At 40.1% G+C, this 23,074-nt stretch overlaps 1 protein-coding gene across 2 annotated transcripts; it reads right to left on the bottom strand.

The window, feature by feature from the left end:
- Positions 1–1,343: 1,343 nt before the first annotated feature.
- LOC139759241 (putative methyltransferase C9orf114) lies at positions 1,344–22,828 on the bottom strand. 2 transcript variants are annotated; one of them, XM_071681355.1, is made up of 6 exons: positions 22,677–22,828; positions 21,750–22,251; positions 16,567–16,717; positions 13,936–14,173; positions 11,071–11,191; positions 1,344–1,767 (listed from the first exon to the last, which is right to left on the bottom strand). In XM_071681355.1, the coding sequence occupies exons 2-6, from the start codon at positions 22,240–22,242 to the stop codon at positions 1,580–1,582; spliced, it is 1,191 nt and encodes a 396-aa protein (XP_071537456.1). In that variant the 5' UTR covers positions 22,243–22,251; positions 22,677–22,828; the 3' UTR covers positions 1,344–1,579. The 2 variants fall into 2 exon arrangements, with proteins under 2 accessions (XP_071537456.1, XP_071537455.1); XM_071681354.1 differs by having other exon boundaries at positions 21,750–22,267; positions 22,677–22,774.
- Positions 22,829–23,074: the final 246 nt, after the last annotated feature.

Raw genomic sequence — 23,074 nt, 5'->3', positions numbered from 1 at the left:
AAATATCCTTTTAGTTAATATGTTGTGGGAGGTAATATTGCATGCTTTGGTGGTACCTACTGCCATTAATACTGACAATATACATACGTATGTTTAACTCTAATTAAATTTACAGCCCTAGAACCCCTTTTGTGGAACCCCTGCAGCTTCAAGGCTGCATTCCAGTCAAGAGAAGGGAAATGGTGGATTCCTCTCAAGCAAGATCCTCAACAAGACCACACATCCTCTGATGGTGACAACTTTTCACCTGCAATGTAACTACATGTAGCTGGAGTGTGGTACCACATATTATGTATACTTTTTCATAACTGTTCACCATTTCTTGCTTTAATGAGGTATTGCCAAGAACAGAAGAAAAATTCCCATTTGCTCATACACTTTCTAGCCGTCATGTATAATGCCCTGAAACCAGAACCTACCTTCTATAGTCAAGCCCCACAGACCATTCAGTGGATTTCCCTAACTGGTTTTTGTGTCCTGGTTCAGTCCATGGGCAATATATCACCCTCTTATAAATCATTGCTCCAGTGTGTCCCATCTCACATACACCTCTCACCCTCCTAAATGTTCAGGCCTCGATACCTTATAGCAATATATTTCACTCCATCTGTCCTTCTCCTTCTTGGTCTACCCTTCCCCTTACTCATACCACTTCTGACACGCATCTTGGTCAATCTAGCTTCACTCATTCTTTTCAAATGGCCAAAGCATGTCAACACACCCAGCTCAGCTCTCAATCATGCTCTGCTTACTAACATACCTTCCTCTTGTCATCATTCCTTTCCAGATCAACCCAACTCAAGCCACATATCCTCGGACATTTCATTTCCAATGGATCCACTTTTCCAATGCATACCTCACAACCTCCTGTATGTCCAACACCTGAAAAGATCTAAGAACTACAAAACTTCAGTCAACTCAAACCACCATCTGGCTATTTAGATTACATGGCTGAATTTTTATAAACTTCTCAAGAGTCTAAGCAAGAGCATCTAGTGAGATGAACTGCCCAGATCGCTGACTGTGAAGTTCTCAGTACAGACAGTCTGAGTCAAAGTACCTCATGAAATACCAATATTCTTTTTCATGTTTTGCTACACCTTCAGTCTGAAAGTATATATATGTAACATTTATACACTGCAACATGTTCAAGACATACTGTCTGTGCTGTACATAAAAATTTGAGGGTGAATCTTCTAATAATATCGAATTTCCAGTTTCTTAAAAAGTTCTACCCCAAGTTCTCTAAATTCTGATGTACTGCTCAGCTTCCTTAACGTGATAGACATAACTGATAAAATTGAAAGTCTCTAGATAAAGAACATTAGACAGAAAACAAGAAATAAGAATGACCTAGAATTTATTAGACTAAAAAAGTTCTTCCATGTGCTTCTAGCTGGCTATTTGAGAAAAAGTACAAAAACTTTCCTTAAGACTACATGGAAGATAATGCATAGAACTACAAATCATTCAGGCTGACTTGTAAACAATCTATACACATGGAACATACAAACACATCTTAATATAAAACAACTCAAAAAAATTCAAAACAGCATCAACTTCCAGTTACTATACCTAGCTACTGGATTCCTTTTGGGACAAGTTTATCCTGCAAGGAACAAAGGCTGATAAGCACAGCTTCTTCTGTGCGTATAGTACGAGTCTGCTGAAGTGGACATGTATTGATGTAGAAATCAAATAATTGAAGTGGCTCTGCTGCTTCAAGCTCTTCATCTGCTTTTATTATTGCCTCTAATCCCTCTACTCCTGGAATATATAACAAGACAAGCTGTAAATTCAAAACATTCAATCATAGAATATCACAAATAACTTGCTTTTTATAAATACCTAAAAAGAAATAATCACAAAATGATGATTTACCTTCTAGTCTGAAAAATGTCCCTTTATATTTCTCATAACAGAATGATCAATGACAGTGTAAAATCATGGGAAAAATATTTTATTTATATATTTATCATACTTGATTGCCATTTCCTGCATCAGCGAGGTAGCACCAGGAAACAGACAAAGAATGGCCCATACAACACTCATATGCACATGTATATACATAAATGCCCATACATGTACATATCCCTGGGGATAGGGGAGGGAGCGGGGGGCTGGAAATCCTCCCCTCATTATTTTTTTTTAATTTTCCAAAAGAGGGAACAGAGAAGGGGGCCACGTGAGGATATTCCCTCAAAGGCCCAGTTCTCTGTTCTTAACGCTACCTTGCTAACGCGGGAAATGGCGAATAGTTTGAAAGAAAGAAAACATGTACATATATACATACATATCCATACACATACATGTATGCACATGTACATATACATGCTTGCTTACATCCATTCCTGGGACCACCATGCCCCACAGGAAACAACATCGTTACCCCCTACTCCTGCAAGGTAGCGCCAGGAAGATGGACTTAAAATGCCACATTTGTTCACACTCAGTCTCTAGCTGTCATGTGTAATGCAACGAACCCACAGCTCCCAATCCACATCCCTATCCCACAACCTGACCATGGTTTACCCCAGACATTTCACATGCCCTGGTTCAGTCCACTGACAGCACGTTGACCCTGGTATACCACATTGTTCCAATTCACTATTCCTTGCAAGCTACCCTCCTGTATGTTCAGGCCCTGATCATTTCCACCTCAAATTTGGTCTCCTGCTTCTCCTTGTTCCCTCCACCTCTGACACATATATCCTCTTTGTCAACCTTTCCTTACTCATTCTCTACATATGCCCAAACCATTTCAACACACCCTCTTCTGCTCTCTCAAAAACACTTTTTATTTCCATACATCTCTTACTCTTTCATTATTTACTTGATCAAACCACCTCACACCATAAACTGTCCTTAAACATTTCATTTGCAATATATCCACCCTCCTCTGTACAACCCTATCTATAGCCCATGCCTCACAACCATATAATATCGTTGGCACTACTATTCCTTCAAACAGACCCATTTTTGCTCTCAGAGATAACATTCTCTCTTTCCACATATTCATTGCTCCCAGAACCTTTGCCCTCTCTCCCAACCTGTGACTCACTTCTGCTCCCATGGTTCCATTCGCTGCTAAGTCCACTCCAAAATATCTGAAACACTTCACTTCCTACAATTTTTCTCCATTCAAACTTTTATGTATACCAACTAACTTGCCCCTCAACCCTGCTGAACCTAGTAACCTTGCTCTTATTTACATTTACTCTCAACTTTCTCCTTTCACACACTTTTCCAAACTCGGTCACCAACTCCTGCAGTTTCTCACTCGAATCTGCCACCAGTGCTGTATCATTGATGAACAATAACTGGCTCACTTCCCAGGCCCCTTCATTCCCAACAGACTGCATACTATCCCCTCTCTCCAAAACTCTTGCATTTACCTCCCTAACCACCCCACCCATAAACATATTAAAACAACCACATGGACATCACACACCCCTGCTGCAGACCAACCTTCACTGGGAACCAATCACTCTCCTCTCTTCCTACTTCATATACATGCCGTACATCCTTAATAAAAACTTTTCACTGCTTCTAGCAGCTTTCCTCCCACACCATTAATTCCTAAGACCTTCCACAAAGCATCTCTATGAACCCTATCATATGCCTTCTCCAGATCCATACATGCTACATACAAATCCATCTGTTTTTCTAAATATTTCTCACACATTCTTCAAAGGAAAAACCTGATCCACACATCCTCTATCACTTCTGAAACCACACTGCTCCTCCCCAATCTGATGCTCTGTACATGCCTTCACCCTCAAAATCAATACCCTCCCATACAATTTCCCAGGAATACTCAACAAACTTATGCCTCTGTACTTTGAATACGCACCTTTATACCCTTTGCGTTTGTACAATGGCATTACGCATGCATTCTGCCAATCCTCTGGCATTTCGCCATGATCAATACATACACTGAATATCCTTACCAACCAATCAACAACACAGTCACCCCCTTTCTTAATAAATTCCACTGTAATACCATCTAAACCCGCCGCCTTGCCAGATTCCGTTTTCTGCAAAGTTTTCATCACCTCTTCTCTTTTAACCAAACCCATTTTGCCGGACATCCAACATCTACCACTCTGTCACTGAACACATTCAACAAACCTTCAAAATACTCACTCCATCTCCTTCTCACTTCATCACCACCTGTTATCACCCCCCCCCCTTGCCCCCTCATCGATGTTCCCATTTGTTCTCTTGTCTTACGCACATTATTCACCTCCTCCCATAACATCTTTTTATTCTCTCTAAAGTTTAAGTATACCCTCTCATCCCAACTCTCATTTACCCTCTTTTTCTACCCTTGCACCTTCCTCGTGACCGCCTTCCGCTTTCTTTTATACATCTCCCAGTCTCTTCTATTTCACTAACAACTTTGCTTCTTCATCCCACCACTCACTACCCTTTCTAATCTGCCCAACACCCACCTTTCTCATGCCACAGGCATCTTTTGCACATGCCATCACTGCTTCCCTAAATACATCCCATTCCTCACCCACTCCCCTCACGTCATTTGCTCTCACATGTTGCCATTCTATACTCAGTCTCTCTTGCTACTTCCTCACACAAGTATCCTCTCTATCCTCACTTACCCTCACATCTCTCTTCTCCCCAACATTTCCTCTTCCTTTTCGAAAACCTCTACAAATCTTCACCTTCGCCTCCACAAGACAGTGATCAGACATCCTACCAACTGCCCCTGTCAGTACATTAACATCCAAAAGTCTCTCTTTTACATGCCTATCAATTAACATGTAATCTAATAATGCCCTTTGACAATCTCTCCTACTCACATACGTATACATATCTCTCTTTTTAAACCAGGTCTTCCCAATCATGTCTTTTTTTCAGCACACAAATCCACAAACTCTTCATCATTTCCACTCACAACACTGAATACCCCATGCACACCAACTATACCCTCAACTGCCACATTACTCACCTTCGTATTTAAATCACCCATCACTAATACCTGGTCTTATGTACCAAAGCTGGTGACTCACTCACTCAACTGCTCCCAAAACACTTGCCTCTAATGATCTTTCTTCTCATGACCAGGTGCATAAGCACCAATTATCACCCATATCTCTCCATCCACTTTCAGTTTTACCCACATCATTCTAGAATTTACTTTCTTACACTCTATCACACACTCCCACAACTCCTGCTGCAGGAGTAGTGCTACTCCTTCCTTAGCTCTTGTCCTCTCACCAACCCCTAACTTTACTCCTAAGACTTTTCCAAAGCACTCTTCCCCTTTACCCTTAAGCTTCGTTTCACTCTTGAGCCAAAGCATCTAGGTTTCTTTCCTCAAGCATACTACCTATCTCTCCTTTCTTCTCATCTTGGTTAGTACATCGACACACATTCAGACACCCCAGTCTGAGCCTTTGAGGAGGATGAGCACTCCCTACTTGACTCCTTCTGTTTCCTCTTTTAGAAAATGAAATACAAAAAGGGGAGAGTTTCCAGTACCCTGCTCCTACCCCCTTTAGTCGCCTTCTACGACACACAGGGAATAAATGGGATGTATTGTTTCTCCTTTATCCTCACGGATAGGGGAGAATGTTGATTACAATATATTTGGGCCTCCGTTCTTGTGAGCTGTCTGCATGAGTCCCCTTCCACAATATTGGGACCCCCGGCATGCTGGTTCCTGCTGTTTCTGTGTAGAGACTGTCCACTGAAGCACTGACTATGATGCCTTCTCCTTCCTCAAACAGCTAAGCTGTGGAATTCTCTTTCTCCTTTTGTCTCCCCCTCCTCATATAACCTTTCTTGATTAATTTCTACTTTCTATATTATTTCTATCACAAAATAATATACAAAGTAAGAATTAATCAAGAAAGGTCAATTGATAGGCATGTAAAAGAGACTTTTGAAAGTTAATGTGCTGAGAGGGGCTGCTAAAGGGATGTCTGATCACTATCTTCTGGAGGCGAAGGTGAAGATCGGTAGAGATTTTCAAAAAAGAAACGAGAATGTTGGGGATAAGGAAGTGGTGAGAGTGAGCTTGGAAGGAAACTTGCGTGAGAAAGTACCAAGAGAGATTGAGTGTAGAATGGCAAAAGGTAAGAGCAAATGATTTGAGGGGAGTGGGTGAGGAATGGGATGCATTAAGGGTAGCAGTGATGGCTTTCACAAAAGAGGCATGTGGCATGAGAAAGGTGGGCAGATTAGAAAGGGTAGTGAGTGGTGGGATGAAGAAGTAAAGTTGTTAGTAAAAGACAAAAGAGAAGCGTTTGGACGATATTTGCAAGGAAGGAGTGCAAATGACTGGGAGATGTAGAAACGAAAGTGGCAAGAGGTCAAGAGAAAGGTGTAAGGTTGAAAAAGAGGGCAAATGAGAGTTGGGGTGAGACAACATCATTAAACTTTAGGGAGAATAAAAAGATATTTTGGAAGGAGGTAAATATGTGCATAAGATGAGAGAACAAATGGGAACATCAGTGAAAGGGGGCAAGTGTGGAAGCAATAACAGGTCACTAGAGATGAAGTGAGAAGATGGAGTGAGCATTTTGAAGGTTTGTTGAATGTGTTTGATAATAGAGTTCCAGATATAGGGTGTTTTGGTCGGGGAGAATGGTTTGGTTAAGAAATGTTATTGCAGTATAATATATTAAGAAGGGAGTGAGTGTGTTGCTGATTGGTTGGTAAAGATATTCAATGTATGTATGGATTATGGGGAGATGCCTGAGGATTGGCGGAATGTGTGCATAATGCCACTGTACAAAGGCAAGGTGGATAAAGGTGAGTCTTCAAACTACAGAGGCATAAGTTTGTTGAATATTCCTTGGAAATTATATGGGAGGGTATTGACTGAGAGGGTGAAGGCATGAGCAGAGCATCTGATTGGGGAAGAGCAGTGTGGTTTCAGATGTGGTAAAGGATGTCTGGATCAGGTGTTTGCTCTGAAGAATGTGTGAGAAATACTTAGAATAACCAATGGATTTGTATGTAGCATTTATGGATCTGGAGAAGGGATATGGTAAGAAAAACATTTGTTTGGTAGCATTTATGGATCTGGATAAGGCATATGATATAATAGATAGAGATGCTTTGTGGAAGGTCTTAAGAGTATATGGTGTGAGAGGTAAGCAGCTAGAAGCTGTGAAAAGTTTTTATAGTGAATGATGGTCTGCAGCAGAGATGTGTGATGTCCCCATGGTTGTTTAATTTCCTTATGGATGGGGTGGTTAGGGAAGTAAATGCAAGAGTTTTGGAGTGAGTAGCAAGTTTGCAGACTGTTGGGGATGAGAGGGCCTGGGAAGTGAGTCAGTTGTTGTTCGCTGATGATACAGCTCTAGTGGCTGATTCGAGTGAGAAACTGCAGAAGATGGTGACTGAATTTGGAAAAGTGTATGAAAGGAGAAAATTGAGAGTGGGAGTGAATAACAGCAAGGTTATTAGGTTCAGTAGGGATGAGAGACAAGTTAATTGGGATGTAAGTTTGAAAGGAGAGAAATTGGAGGAAATGAAATGTTTTAGATATCTGGGAGTGGACTTAACAGAGAATGGAACCATGGAAGCTGAAGTGAGACACAGGGTAGGTGAGGGTTGAAGGTTCTGGGAGCGATGAAGAATGTGTGGAAGCAAAGTTATCTTGGAAAGCAAAAATGGGTATGTTTGAAGGAATAGTAGTTCCAACAATGTTATACAGTTGCAAGGTCATGGGTTATAGATAGGGTTGTACGGAGGAGGGTAGATGTGTTGGAAATGATACGTTTGAGGACAATATTTTTCTGGTGTGAGGTAGTTTGTAAGAATGAAAGGGTAAGAGAGATGTGTGGGAATAAAAAGTGTATGGTTGAGAGAGCAGAAGAGGGTGTGTTGAAAAGGTATGGACATATGGAGAGAATGAGTGAGGAAAGATTGACAAAGAGGATACATGTCAGAGGTGGAGGGAACAAGGAGAAGCGGGAATCCAAATTGTAGGTGGAAGGATGGAGTGAAAAAGATTTTGAGCGATTGAGGCCTGAACATACAGGAGGGTGAGAGGTGTGCAAGGAATAGAGTGAACAGGAATGATGTGGTATACCGGGGTCGACATGCTGTAAATGGACTGAACCAGGGCATGTGAAATGTCTGGGGTAAACCATGGACAGGCCTATGGGGTCTGGATATGGATAGGGAGCTGTGGTTTTGGTGCATTACACATGAAAGCTAGAGACTGAATGTAAAGGAATGTGACCTTTTTGTCTGTTTTCCTAGCGCTACCACAGGAAATGGATGAAAGCAAGCAAACTACTCGTATGAATATGTACATGTGTATATATGTATAAGTCTGTGTATGTGTATGTTTATGTATTTATTCATTTATTTATTCATTTTGCTTTGTCGCTGTCTCCCGCATTAACGAGGTAGCGAAGGAAACAGACGAAAGAAATGGCCCAACCCACCCACATACACATGCATATACATACACGTCCACACATGCAAATATACATACCTATACATCTCAACGTATACATATATATACACACACAGACATATACATATATACACATGTACATAATTCATACTGTCTGCCTTTATTCATTCCCATCGCCACCTCGCCACACATGAAATAACAACCCCCTCCCCCCTCATGTGCACGAGGTAGTGCTAGGAGAGGACAACAAAGGCCACATTCATTCACATTCAGTCTCTAGCCATGTAATAATGCACCGAAACCACAGCTCCCTTTCCACATCCAGGCCCCACAGAACTTTCCATGGTTTACCCCAGACGCTTCACGTGCCCTGGTTCAATCCAATGACAGCACGTCGACCCCGGTATACAACATCGTTCCAGTTCACTCTAATCCTTGCACGCCTTTCACCCTCCTGCATGTTCAGGCCCCGATCACTCAAAATCTTTTTCACTCCATCTTTCCACCTCCAATTTGGTCTCCCACTTCTCCTTGTTCCCTCCACCTCTGACACATATATCCTCTTGGTCAATCTTTCCTCACTCATTCTCTCCATGTGACCAAACCATTTCAAAACACCCTCTTCTGCTCTCTCAACCACACTCTTTTTATTACCACACATCTCTCTTACCCTGTTATTACTTACTCGATCAAACCATCTCACACCACATATTGTCCTCAAACATCTCATTTCCAGCACATCCACACTCCTCCGCACAACTCTATCCATAGCCCATGCCTCGCAACCATATAACATTGTTGGAACCAGTATTCCTTCAAAAATACCCATTTTTGCTTTCCAAGATAATGTTCTCGACTTCCACACATTCTTCAACGCTCCCAGAACTTTCACCCCCTCCCCCACCCTATGATTCACTTCCGCTTCCATGGTTCCATCCGCTGCCAAATCCACTCCCAGATATCTAAAACACTTCACTTTCTCCAGTTTTTCTCCATTCAGATTTACCTCCCAATTGACTTGTCCTTCAACCCTACTGTTCCTAATAACCTTGCTCTTATTCATATTTACCCTCAGCTTTCTTCTTTCACACATTTTACCAAACTCAGTCACCAGCGCTGTATCATCAGCGAACAACAACTGACTCACTTCCCAAGCTCTCTCATCCATAACAGACTGCATACTTGCCCCTCTTTCCAAAACTCTTCCATTAACATCCCTAACAACCCCATCCATAAACAAATTAAACAACCATGGAGACATCACACACCCCTGCCACAAACCTACATTCACTGAGAACCAATCACTTTCCTCTCTTCCTACACGCACACATGCCTTACATCCTCGATAAAAACTTTTCACTGCTTCTAACAACTTGCCTCCCACACCATATATTCTTAATACCTTCCACAGAGCATCTCTTTCAACTCTATCAATATGCCTTCTCCAGATCCATGAATGCTACATACAAATCCATTTACTTTTTTAAGTATTTCTCACATAATTTCTTCAAAGCAAACACCTGATCCACACATCCTCTTCCACTTCTGAAACCACACTGCTCTTCCCCAATCTGATGATCTGTACATGCCTTCACCCTCTTAATCAATACCCTCCCATATAATTTCCCTGGAATACTCAATAAACTTATACCTCTGTAATTTGAACACTCAACTTTATCCCCTTTGCCTTTGTACAATGGCACTATGCATGCATTCCCCCAAAGCATTATACAAAATAAGATTACTGGAAATTTTCCAGAGACTTAAATGAGCGATACGCAGTATGTGGTCACAATGAAAGAACTTAAAATTCAGCACACAAGTCTTCATATAAGCCCCAGCTTCACTCCTCTTTTCTACTCCTTGCAAGGCCTCAGGCATTTCAGTGCATCTACTGAAAGCTACTCTTTCAATAGTGTATTTCTTTAACACCAGCATTCTTTCCTGATTCTTCCATCAGATATCAGCCGATTTCACCTTGCCACTTTCTCAATGTTGTACCTGTTATTAGGACTCTGTGAGTGCTTCTAGATCAGACTCTTCAAGGAAGAAAGGATATATGAAGAGGGACAGCCAAAGAAGAAAGAGAAGTCCACAACTTCACTGTTCAAGGAAAGAAGGAGGTATAACAGCAACCCACAAATAGTCAGTCTCCATGCAAAAGTTGTGGGAAGCAGCAGCCACACAAGTGCCACAGGTGCAAACCTTGAGGGGTGGGAACACATGCAAACAGTAAGTTCATGAGAACAGTGGCTAACATAATGTTTATACACTAGAGAGAGAGCAGTAACATCACAGCATATGAAATGGAAAGGCTGAAGAGAAGTGATGCTATCTGTCCATCTATATCTCTGATGCTCATTCCCTTCGGGAGCTCCTATCAAGGGGTGGCCACGAAAATAAATGAAACAAAAGGCTCTTAATTCCACTATAGTTAATAGATGGTGAAAATCCCCAGATATGTGAGCAGTATTCCATACTTGGATAAATTAAACCCTGATGCTAAACAGCTAGTCAAAACAAAAATAATTAAGGCACCTATACAACACACCCAGCTTCTGGGAAGCACAGTCTGTGATGTTCAACTACTGGATCAAAAAGATTCCTTAATCAACATATTTTTAATTTGCAAATTAATATTACTATAAGATCCATACAGAATGCAATCATACCTCCAAACACAATTAGAGCATGTGTAAATGTGTGGAATTCAGTCTTATGAATATCATCTCCCTTGTCTGATGTTCCAATCAAGAGGTCATATCCATCTGGAAATCTGCTGTCAGTCACAACCTTTTAAGGACAAGAAAAATAACAAATCACTAACTTATGTAGTAACTTTTTTCCGGATCTATCAATCTAACACCACTATTGGGACTTTCAGCCATACCCTGTCACTGTACTACAGTATCAATGAAGAAAGATTTGGGCACAAAGCATGGCAATAGGAATGCATAGCAGCAAAGCTCCATGTTTTTCTCAGTTATCCCAGTGATATTTTCATAAATTCTGCCATTATAATGAAATCCACAAAGCATGCAAATGATATCAGTCAATGCAATTTTGTCAAGGGGATACACATTGCAATGCCCATAAGGCAAAAAATGGAAATTTTACAAAATTTAGATTAATGTAAGCCAGTTCTTCAACAAGTGAGTCTAGGTACTGGTAATGTCCATGCATAATACTTTCAGGATTCTAAATAAGCAAGGTTTCCTGTGTTAAATATTACTTATCTTATATATTTACATGTATTACAAGCATATAACATCCCAGGGAAAAAGGGAGAAAGACTGCTGTTCATATATCTCCTGACTGTTATAGGTTAATAAAATGGGTGGGTGTGGGAAATTGGAAATCCACTACTCCTGCATTACTTTCCAAAAGATGGGAAAGAGGAAGGACCCAACCGAGGTTTATTCCTCTAAGGTTCAGTCATCTGTTCAAACATTAAATAAAAAACAAGCATGAAAGATAAAAAGAAATATCAAATAACATTTAGAACCTCAATTAGATTTTTTTTTTTTGTCGCTGTCTCCCGCGTTTGCGAGGTAGCGCAAGGAAACAGACGAAAGAAATGGCCCAACCCACCCCCATACACATGTATATACATACGTCCACACACGCAAATATACATACCTACACAGCTTTCCATGGTTTACCCCAGACGCTTCACATGCCTTGATTCAATCCACTGACAGCACGTCAACCCCGGTATACCACATCGCTCCAATTCACTCTATTCCTTACCCTCCTTTCATCCTCCTGCATGTTCAGGCCCCAATCACACAAAATCTTTTTCACTCCATCTTTCCACCTCCAATTTGGTCTCCCTCTTCTCCTCGTTCCCTCCACCTCCGACACATATATCCTCTTGGTCAATCTTTCCTCACTCATTCTCTCCATGTGACCAAACCATTTCAAAACACCCTCTTCTGCTCTCTCAACCACGCTCTTTTTATTTCCACACATCTCTCTTACCCTTACGTTACTTACTCGATCAAACCACCTCACACCACACATTGTCCTCAAACATCTCATTTCCAGCACATCCATCCTCCTGCGCACAACTCTATCCATAGTCCACGCCTCGCAACCATACAACATTGTTGGAACCACTATTCCTTCAAACATACCCATTTTTGCTTTCCGAGATAATGTTCTCGACTTCCACACATTCTTCAAGGCTCCCAGAATTTTCGCCCCCTCCCCCACCCTATGATCCACTTCCGCTTCCATGTTTCCATCCGCTGCCAGATCCACTCCCAGATATCTAAAACACTTCACTTCCTCCAGTTTTTCTCCATTCAAACTCACCTCCCAATTGACTTGACCCTCAACCCTACTGTACCTAATAACCTTGCTCTTATTCACATTTACTCTTAACTTTCTTCTTTCACACACTTTACCAAACTCAGTCACCAGCTTCTGCAGTTTCTCACATGAATCAGCCACCAGCGCTGTATCATCAACGAACAACAACTGACTCACTTCCCAAGCTCTCTCATCCCCAACAGACTTCATACTTGCCCCTCTTTCCAAAACTCTTGCATTCACCTCCCTAACAACCCCATCCATAAACAAATTAAACAACCATGGAGACATCACACACCCCTGCCGCAAACCTACATTCACTGAGAACCAATCACTTTCCTCTCTTCCTACACGTACACATGCCTTACATCCTCGATAAAAACTTTTCACTGCTTCTAACAACTTGCCTCCCACACCATATATTCTTAATACCTTCCACAGAGCATCTCTATCAACTCTATCATATGCCTTCTCCAGATCCATAAATGCTACATACAAATCCATTTGCTTTTCTAAGTATTTCTCACATACATTCTTCAAAGCAAACACCTGATCCACACATCCTCTACCACTTCTGAAACCACACTGCTCTTCCCCAATCTGATGCTCTGTACATGCCTTCACCCTCTCAATCAATACCTTCCCATATAATTTGCCAGGAATACTCAACAAACTTATACCTCTGTAATTTGAGCACTCACTCTTATCCCCTTTGCCTTTGTACAATGGCACTATGCACGCATTCCGCCAATCCTCAGGCACCTCACCATGAGTCATACATACATTAAATAACCTTACCAACCAGTCAACAATACAGTCACCCCCTCTTTTAATAAATTCCACTGCAATACCATCCAAACCTGCTGCCTTGCCGGCTTTCATCTTCCACAAAGCTTTTACTACCTCTTCTCTGTTTACCAAATCATTTTCCCTAACCCTCGCACTTTGCACACCACCTCGACCAAAACACCCTATATCTGCCAGTCTATCATCAAACACATTCAACAACATTAGATATATCAGACATTAAGTCACGGTTACAATACAATCAAACAAAAATCTGAGACTCAACTTCTTATCTTTCAAAATCCAAAACCTAAATATCACTTATCCCAAGGAATATGGATTTTCCATATTCCCCCTGTAATTACATGTACATAGTTTCAAAGTTATCTTACAACAGAACCATCAAAATCATCAATTAAAAAATTCATACATAATACCTGAGCGAGGGAGTTTGCCACTCTGACAGTATAACCCCAGTAGTAGCCTGCTTTAACCCTTGGCTCATCAGGTGACACAACAGTGCCATATGGTTTCTGCATTTCTTGTGCTTCAGGCGGTAACTTGAGAGTAACTCTTAAACCAGGTTCCAACTTCTGTTCAATGGAGACATCCATACCAAGGCCAACATCCACATATGACAAAGTCTTGCTGCCCTTCTCCAAAACCACACCTTCCCTGTACCAAATGATTATCATGAAAGCTCTTTCTGCAAGTCTTTCTCTCTTAAAATCATTTAAGTCAATATTGACAAAAACTCATTTAAGTCAGTATTGACAATGGAACTGTATAAACACTTAATTGCATGACCATTGATGGATCTGGAGAGGGCATATGATAGGGTTGATAGAGATGCTTTATGGAAGGTTCTAAGAGTACATGATGTGGGAGGTAAGTTGCTAGAAGCAGTGAAAAGTTTTAACCAAGGATTTAATGCATGTGAAGTTGCTAGAAGCGGTGAAAAGTTTTTACCAAGGATGTAAGGCATGTGTGCAAATAGGAAGAAAGGAGAACGACTGATTCCCACTGAATGTCGGTCTGTGGCAGGGGTGTATGATGTCCCCATGGTTGTTTAATTTATATAATCTGTTTATGGATGGGATAGTTAGGGAGGTAAATGCAAGTTTTGGAGAGAGGGCTGAGTATGCAGCTTGCCAGGGATTAGAGGGCCTGGGAAGTGAGTCAGTTGTTGTTCATCAATGATACAGCTCTAGTGGCTGATTCGTGTGAGAAATTGCAGAAGTTGGTGACTGAGTTTTGTGTGAAAGGGGAAAGTTGAGAGTAAATGTGAATAAGAGCAAGGTAATTAGGTTCAGTAGGGTTGAGGGCCAATGAAATTGGGATGTAAGTTTGAATGGAGAAAAACTGGAGGAAGTGAAGTGTTTTAGATATCTGTGCGTGGACTTAGCAGCAAATGGAACCATGGAAAAATGTCACAGGGTGGAGGAGGGGGTGAAGGTTCTGGGAGCAATGAAGAATGTGTGGAAGGAGAGAGTGTTATCTTGGAGAGCAATAATGGGTATGTTTGAAGGAATAGTAGTTCCAACAATGTTATATGGTTGCAAGGCATGGACTATTGTTAGGGTTGTACTGAGGATGGTGAATGTGTTGGAAATGAAATGTCTGAGGACAATATGTGGTGTGAGGTGGTTTGATCAAGTAAGTAATGAATGGGTAAGAGAGATGTGTGGAACTAAAAAGAGAGTGGCTGAGAGAGCAGAAGAGGGTGTATTGAAATGGTTTGGACATATGGAAAGAATGAGAGGAAAGATTGACAAAGAGGATACATGTGTCAGAGGTGGAGGGAACAAGGAGAAGCAGGAGACCAAATTGTAGGTGGAAGGATGGAGTGAAAAAGATTTTGAGCGATTGGGGCCTGAACATACAGGAGGGTGAGAGGCATGCAAGGAATAGAGTGAATCGGAACTATGTGGTATACCGGGGTCGACATGCTGTCAATCGACTGAACCGTAAAAAGGCCTTTGGGGCCTAGATGTGTATAGGGAGCTGTGGTTCCGATGCATAACATGACAGCTAGAGACTGTGTGAACAAATGTGGCCTTTTTGGTCTGTTTTCCTGATGATGCCTCGCTGAAGCAGGGGGTAGTGATGCTGTTTCCTGTGGGGTGCGGTAGCAATATAAATGGATGATGGCAAGCAAGTACGAATATGTACATCTGTGTATATGTATATGTCTCTGTGTGTGTGTATGTATATGTATATATATGTTGATATGTGTCTATACATGTGCGTATATGGGCGTTTATGTATATGAGTAGATGGGCCATTCTTCATCTGTTTCCTGGTGCTACCTTGCATATACGAGAAATAGCAATTATGTATGTATGTATGTAACCCTAAAGGAGGAATTACTGAATTCCACCTTCATATGATTACATAGCTGTTTAATAGCACCTTTGGTGAGGTTGTATCTTCATTAATGAATGGAAAGGAGAACAATCTTTTTGAACAACTCATTCAAAAGGAGTTTATCCTCTCCCTGCTATGAATGTAACACAACCTTGAAGCTGCAGGAGCCTTGTAAAAAAAAGGGGTCCTGGGGTTGTATGATTACATTAACCCTTGTACCCATTTATGGAGGTCCTGCAACTTCAGGGATGTACTACAATCAAAAGCAGGGAAATAATGGATTCCTCAAGACTGAGAAATTCCTAGTCATACTTGTCAACTGACAATGACACAGCCTTGATGAAGGTGACTTTTCACTTGTGGTGTAACCACAGTAGGTAGTCTAACACCACCCCAGGAACATATGCTGTACAGACAAATTGAAAAAAAAAAAAAAAATCAGGCATTCAGTTAGTGTGTATGAAAGTGCAAAACACCACAAAAAAGGTAACTTACCTATGCTTACATAAAAAAAAAATCAAAACATCCCTTTGCTAAAGTTTAATTGTCAAAAAAGCAGATGACTGTATGGCATCTTGTTTAATAAACTACAGTGTTTCTACAGCTGTTCCCTCAGCTTACCACTATGAACCTTATCTAACAATACCAGTTTCCTTCTTCCACATCTTACCCGTTCTTTATCCTAATTCTATATCCCCTACCTGTATTCACACCACTGGTTGGAGCGAAGATGATGTGGAGAGTTGAGAGCATTGAGTAGCCCAACCATTCTCAAATAAGGATGGAACTGAAACAAGTGTTTTCTGAGATACTGTGGGCACTCTTGATACTCCAGCAGCATCTGCATCATTTCTGAAAAACAATACAACACAAAATACTCTAAAAAAAATTACAAGCCCCTTAGGAAGTCACCTAAAGAATCATTACAATCCTTAGTAATATGCCTATCTATCTATCAATCTGTATCTCTGACACCTGTTCCTTTTGGGAACTCCCTCAAGGGGGTGGCCATGGCATAGGAGTCTCCATAACTGGTAAAACTCCATTGTCGCTTCTTAGCTTTTAGTGCCTAACTCTTAACAGGCCACAGGCAGAGGGCAACTCTAGCCCAGTGTTTTCAGAGGCACCTACCTAATGTTTCTATCAACTACTACCTCATGTGTCTACCTGATGTTCCTGCTTAATGTTCCAACCTACTACTTCTAACTAATGCAATTACCAGTTAATGCCCTAACTCCTACTTAATGCTCCTATCTAATATTCCTATCTACTATTCACATCTACTCCTTACATTTTGCCAAGAGGCAGTGCTAGTGCATAGCACTTACCACAGGAAAATCTAGTTACAAGGAATGAGCTGTGTGAGCTAAATGTCAAATGTTTTGTGTAATAGGGGTGATTGTATGTTTGTGGACAAAATGCCAACATTCCTCGTGTGGGTGATGCAAAAAGAAATGACAGCTACCTGAGTCAAAGGAGCATAACTTGATAACCACTGAAGCGCTGGCTCACTATACAGCCATCACTAACCCTCCCAAAACCCAGGCAAGTAGTGTCAGTAATATACCTTCCTAACAACTACGACCTACGAGCAATATGTTATGTGTAATGATCATTTTGATCTGTCACACAGAAGCTGGTTGTTACAATGGTGAATTATGACTGATCCTTCTGATCTGGTAAATTTAAACTGGTTGTTCTAATCCTGTAGCAATACATAATGATATTACCAATTCACATATGTAAAAACTTAACTTATAAAAGTAAATAAGACCTGTAATCTCATCCCTATTTATTTAAAATGGTAAGTTCCCACAAGAATTTTTTTTATCCCAGGTCAGTCATGAAAGAAATGGCCACCCTAAGGTTGCCCACAAGAATATCACCATGCCAATGCCATCTGGCTTTTGGAGGCCTATATTAGATGATATCACTCTAAACTGATATACTGATGTTTCCTTGGTATGGTAAACATAACAGATATCACTGGCAGATATGTTAAGAAGACTGAAATATGTGCCATATGTGTAGCAACTCCAGTACATTCTGCATGAGCCAATGTACAGCATAAATGGCTTCTTCAACACAAAGAAGTAATTAAGAAAAGTACCTTCAAGTTATACCTCTTTTTACACACACACACACACAAAAGCTGTTGTGTAAGTGAGCCAGGTAAGTCCACTTTAAATCTAACATTACTTACCTACATCTTTTTTTTATCATTTTTGTGCTAAAGAGCATAATATTACGTACCTACATTTTTTTATATCATTTTTGTGCTAAAGAGCATAATATCTATTACAATTAAAGTAAATAAAATATTTTGCCCACTGAAACAAGTGTATTTAGTGCAGGTTTTTAATGCTACAAATTCAGTGGTTAAATTGATTATTTATATTTTGATCCATTTACAATTATCATGGAACCAATTTCTGTGAAAGAGTAGTGGTGTTACCATATACCTTTCTAATGGCTTCCACAACCCATAGTTGCACTACTTGAATTAATTCTTCATACTACAGTTCAATGAATTTGTATCCATATTTAGCTCCGATTACAAGTTTAACAAACAATCTTTGACTTTACAATATTCAACAGAAAATGACTTTTTAACACTTATTCAAGTATATGGTTCCTGACATCTACTCAACCTTTAAGGGTAATGTAATTCAAATGAAATAATTAAAATCTGAGAGAGAAAAATGGAGAATCTTATCAATTTATTCTTTAAAAAATCAATAAACAACAAAAAAATAATTCAAGAATCTCTTATCAAGAAGAGCTTTTTATGGTATTTGAAAAAGAAAAGTCTATGTACTGGGTACCATACCCTAAGAATACCCTACAATAAGATTTTGCCATTGGCAGGGCATGCAAATGGCACTCATGACAGGAAAATTTAGGGTTTGGAATAAAGTCAAGTGCTATGAGTGAGACAAGCATGAATTTGTGACCTGAATGCCAGAAACCTGCAAATGTGAAGCAAGAAGAAAAGACTGAAACTTGGGCCAAGAATCACAAATGAGTTATGTTCCAGTGGTTATTAATACATCAAGGGGTGAACGCAATATGGTCAAGGTCTAGCTATCAGTTAGTTGTGTGTCTGTGCTCCTGCTGTGTGCACAATGGAATGGACAAGTGAAATTATCAAAACCAAGTGAAAGCCACCATAAGAATGCAGTATTCTGGAACCGTCAAGATATGTCTTACACGATTGTAAGAAGGAAAACAATGCCTGAGAATATCTTACATAAGTGTTTGACACTAATTTGGTAGAATTTGGATTAACTTTTCAAAGTCTAGCAATGGCAAGTTACAGAAGTTTTCAAAATGTCATTTTCTAAACTCATGTCCAAGTAACAATGATGTCATCTACCATGGACATTTCCTCCTTTTCCCATGGATGACAATGAATCCTGCACTTGAAATTAACTGTTCTGTAATCATTTCTCTAAACAGTGATACAACAGGCAGCACTGACAAACTTGCACCTTCACTACTGTTGTCAGTTCTCAGAACATGAATGAATGCAAGGCAAGGGGGATAAAGGTGTATTTAAACTACAGTGGTATAAGTTTGTTGAATGTACCATACCAAGAAAAGTGTATGAGAGGGTAGTCATAGAGAGGTTTCTGCATGTAGAGCATCAGATTGAGGAGGACCAGTGTGGTTTCTGATGTGGTAGAGAATGTAAGGATCAAGTGTTTGCTTAAAAGATTGTGAGAAGTGCTTTGAGAAACAGATGGGTCTTTATGTGAAATTTATGGATATGGAGAAAGCACATGATAAGAGTGGATTGAGATGCCTTGTGGAAAGTCTTAAAAATATATGAGAAGTTTTTGTCAAGGGTGTAAGGTATGTGTACAATTACGAAGAGAGGAGAGTGAATGGTTTCAAGTGAAGGCTGGTCTGCGGCAGGGGTGTGATGTCACCATGGTTGTTTAATCTATTTATGGATTAGGTGGTGAGGGAGGTAAATGCAAGAGTCTTGGAAAGAGGGGTAAGTATGCAATCCATGGGAATGAGAGGGATTGGGAAGTGAGTCAATTGTTTTCTGTTGAAGATACAACACTTGTGGCAGATATGTGACAAACTACAAAGGCTGGTGACAGTTGGGAAGAGTGTGTGAAAAGAGGAGGTTTGGAGGAAATGCGAATAAAGGCAAGTTATCAAATCTAGCAGGGTAGAAGGACTGGTTAGCTTGGGTAAGAGTTTGAATGGAGAAAGACAGGAGGGAGAGAAGTGTTTCAGATACCTGGGAGTGGACATGGCAATGAATGAAACCATGGAAGTGAGTCACATGGTAGGTGATGGGGCGAAGGTTCTAGGACCAATGAAGAATGTGTAGAAAGAAAGATCATTATCAGAGAGGGTAAAAATAGGCATATTGAAGGTATAGTAGTCCCAACAATATCATATGGGTGTGAGGCATGGGTTATAGATACGGTTGTGCTGAGGAGGGTGGATGTGTTGGAAGTGATATGATTGAGGACAATAAGTGATGTGATGTGGTTTGAACAAGTAAGTAAGAAAGGGTACGAGAGAGGTGTGGTAACAAAGTGAGGATGAGAGCTGAGGAGGGTGTGCTAAAATGGTGTGGACATATATAGAGGAGTGAGGAAAGGATGAGGAAGAGGATATATGTGTTAAAAGTGGATTGCTGGCATTCTTTCCATAAACATACAATCTCTCCTTGTCACACATAACAATCGACAAACACTTAATTCACAAAACCCAATCTTCCCAACTACATTTTTCTGTGGTGAGTGTTATGAGCTAGCCCTGTCTTTTGGGAATATGGTAGGAGCAAGACACAGGAATAGTAGGCTGGAACACTGAACAGGAGCACTAGGTAGCAGTAGTTTAGCTAAGAGCATTATGTAGTAGTAGTAGTAGGTTGGAAGAAAAAAGCACATTAGCTAATAGTAATTCATGGGAACATTAGCTAGAAGCCTTTGAAAATACTGTGCTAGAGTTGCCCTCTGCTAGTGGCCTACTAAGGACAAGACACTATAGGCTAAGAAGCAGCACTAAAGTTCATGATTTATGGTGACTTTTTTGCCATGGCCAGCCCCTTGAGGGAGTTCACAAGGGCAACAGGCATCAAGGCCATAGATAGATAGACATATAGATATAAGAGGAAGGAAAAAGGAATACAAGGAGACCAAATTGGAGATGGAAAGATAGAGTGAAAAAGGTTTTGACCGATCAGGGTCTGAACATGCAGGAAAGTGAAAACTGTGCAAGGGATAGAGTGAACTGGTACAATGTGACATACAGTGGTTGATTGAACCATGGCATGTTAAGCATCCAGGGTAAAGCATAGAAAGGTCTGTGGAATATGACTATGGATAGGGAACTGTGGTTTCAATACATTACACATGATAGCTACAGAATGGATGTAAGCGAATGCAGCCTTTCTTTACCTGTTTCTGGCATTAACAGGAAACGGCAGTCATAAAAAAAATGACCAAATGCAAGTGAAAATGACTGATTACCAGCAACAAGCATCTGCAAGCATGGTACAAAACGACGTACAAATGTTTCCTCTCTACTACTCATTCACACCTGTTCATATTCATCTGATAGGTCTGGACATGAATCAAAATCACATGAAATACCTTTAGTACTAATAAATTCTCCCATTACAGTACTATATACTTATCCATCACTGCAGTCTACCTATCCTCCATCCACTTTCTATTGTACCACTATATATCTTATAACAAAAAATAAAATTATCAAGCATGCATGTACATACACACATATAAAAAATTGCATGAAATTTAATAAAAAACACACATCAAAAATCTAAACAATTTCAAAAAATATAATGTCAAAAAATCATAAACAGTTAAGGAACTGCATTTAAAATTCAACATACCAATGAGGTCTTTGCTCCCACTGGAGTTATTGGCAGAACTTCTCTTCTGACAATTATCATCATATACAACAATCTCATCAACAGAATATATGTTAGCAGCTCTTGCCACCTGTCCTACTGTGTATGTTCGAAGTTCATCCTTAATGCATGTTTCTTCCAAAATTGAAGCAGGCACAGCAATGCTTATAGTGTATTTACGTGGTTTGCCTGGTTTTGAAACTTCCACAAAGTTGACTCTGGGAGAATAATTTCTGTTTTGCCACTTATTTGCATTTTTATTTTTGAATGAGTTTTGTATACTGGAATTCCAAACTCTATAATTTGGTTTGTCATGCTGCTTCCACTTCTGATTTTGTCTTTTTCTTCCATAATAAGTCTCCTTTTCGTCATTCTTTCTCTTATAGGAACCTGGTCCTTTAAATTCTTGGGCATCTTCATTGAACCGTTTATGTTTACCCAAGCTCTCAAAGTTTGGATTTCCCTCTGAATTCATAATCCCAAGCTGTAAAAATATTAATCTAAAATTCAAATTATACAATAATCCTCATAAAAAGGTGATCTATAATTGACTCTAATGACACAATACAATATAAAACGGCTTATCAAACAATAACAAAAGTCAACTTCCTCATGAACAGTTTACTACAAATTTTCTTGGCTTCTGTAAATATTGTATAGGTTCCACTTTCGTTAAAATGAAGCATTTATAACACATGTGTCCGTTTGTACATATTCCCCTTGGATGGCTGCGATGGTAATAATTTGGTGTTACTTTGATAATAGACTCCTTAGATTTTGATTTATCCAAGGCAAGGCGCCTGTTCTTGATGCTCTGGTTATAAATAATGCGTTATCGCCTCAAGGCTCGCCTACATTTATTCCACTGTGTTCAGCATTATCATTATTACGTGTATTATCATCACTAACACATAAAATTATTCCGAAATAGTTCTCGCTGCTTATTCTTCTTGACAAACACGCTGACGTCAACCTTGTGCAGTCACACTCCACAATGTTGACTTCGTCCGAATCCTTGGTTGAGATGGTGAAATAGTCTTCGACTCCAGCGGGAAGTTCAAAACCGGATTATTTGGGTTTTCGTAGTTTATCCACTGTCAGTATCACTTCTCATTTTCTAGTTATATCGGTCTTAGGGTAGAATTATACACTGAAAAGGTGAACTATACCGCCCAAACTTTATAAAACTTACAAAGACAGCTTTTACTTTCAGCAATCGTCCGACTCTCACGAAAGCAGCCTTCCTTAGACATTTTACAAATGAAAATCTATTTGAGGACTATTTACTGCTATATATGACTTGTTCA

Source organism: Panulirus ornatus, chromosome 32, assembly GCF_036320965.1.
Source record: "Panulirus ornatus isolate Po-2019 chromosome 32, ASM3632096v1, whole genome shotgun sequence".
Lineage (NCBI taxonomy): Eukaryota > Metazoa > Arthropoda > Malacostraca > Decapoda > Palinuridae > Panulirus > Panulirus ornatus.
This window is presented reverse-complemented; position numbering and strand designations above follow the sequence as displayed.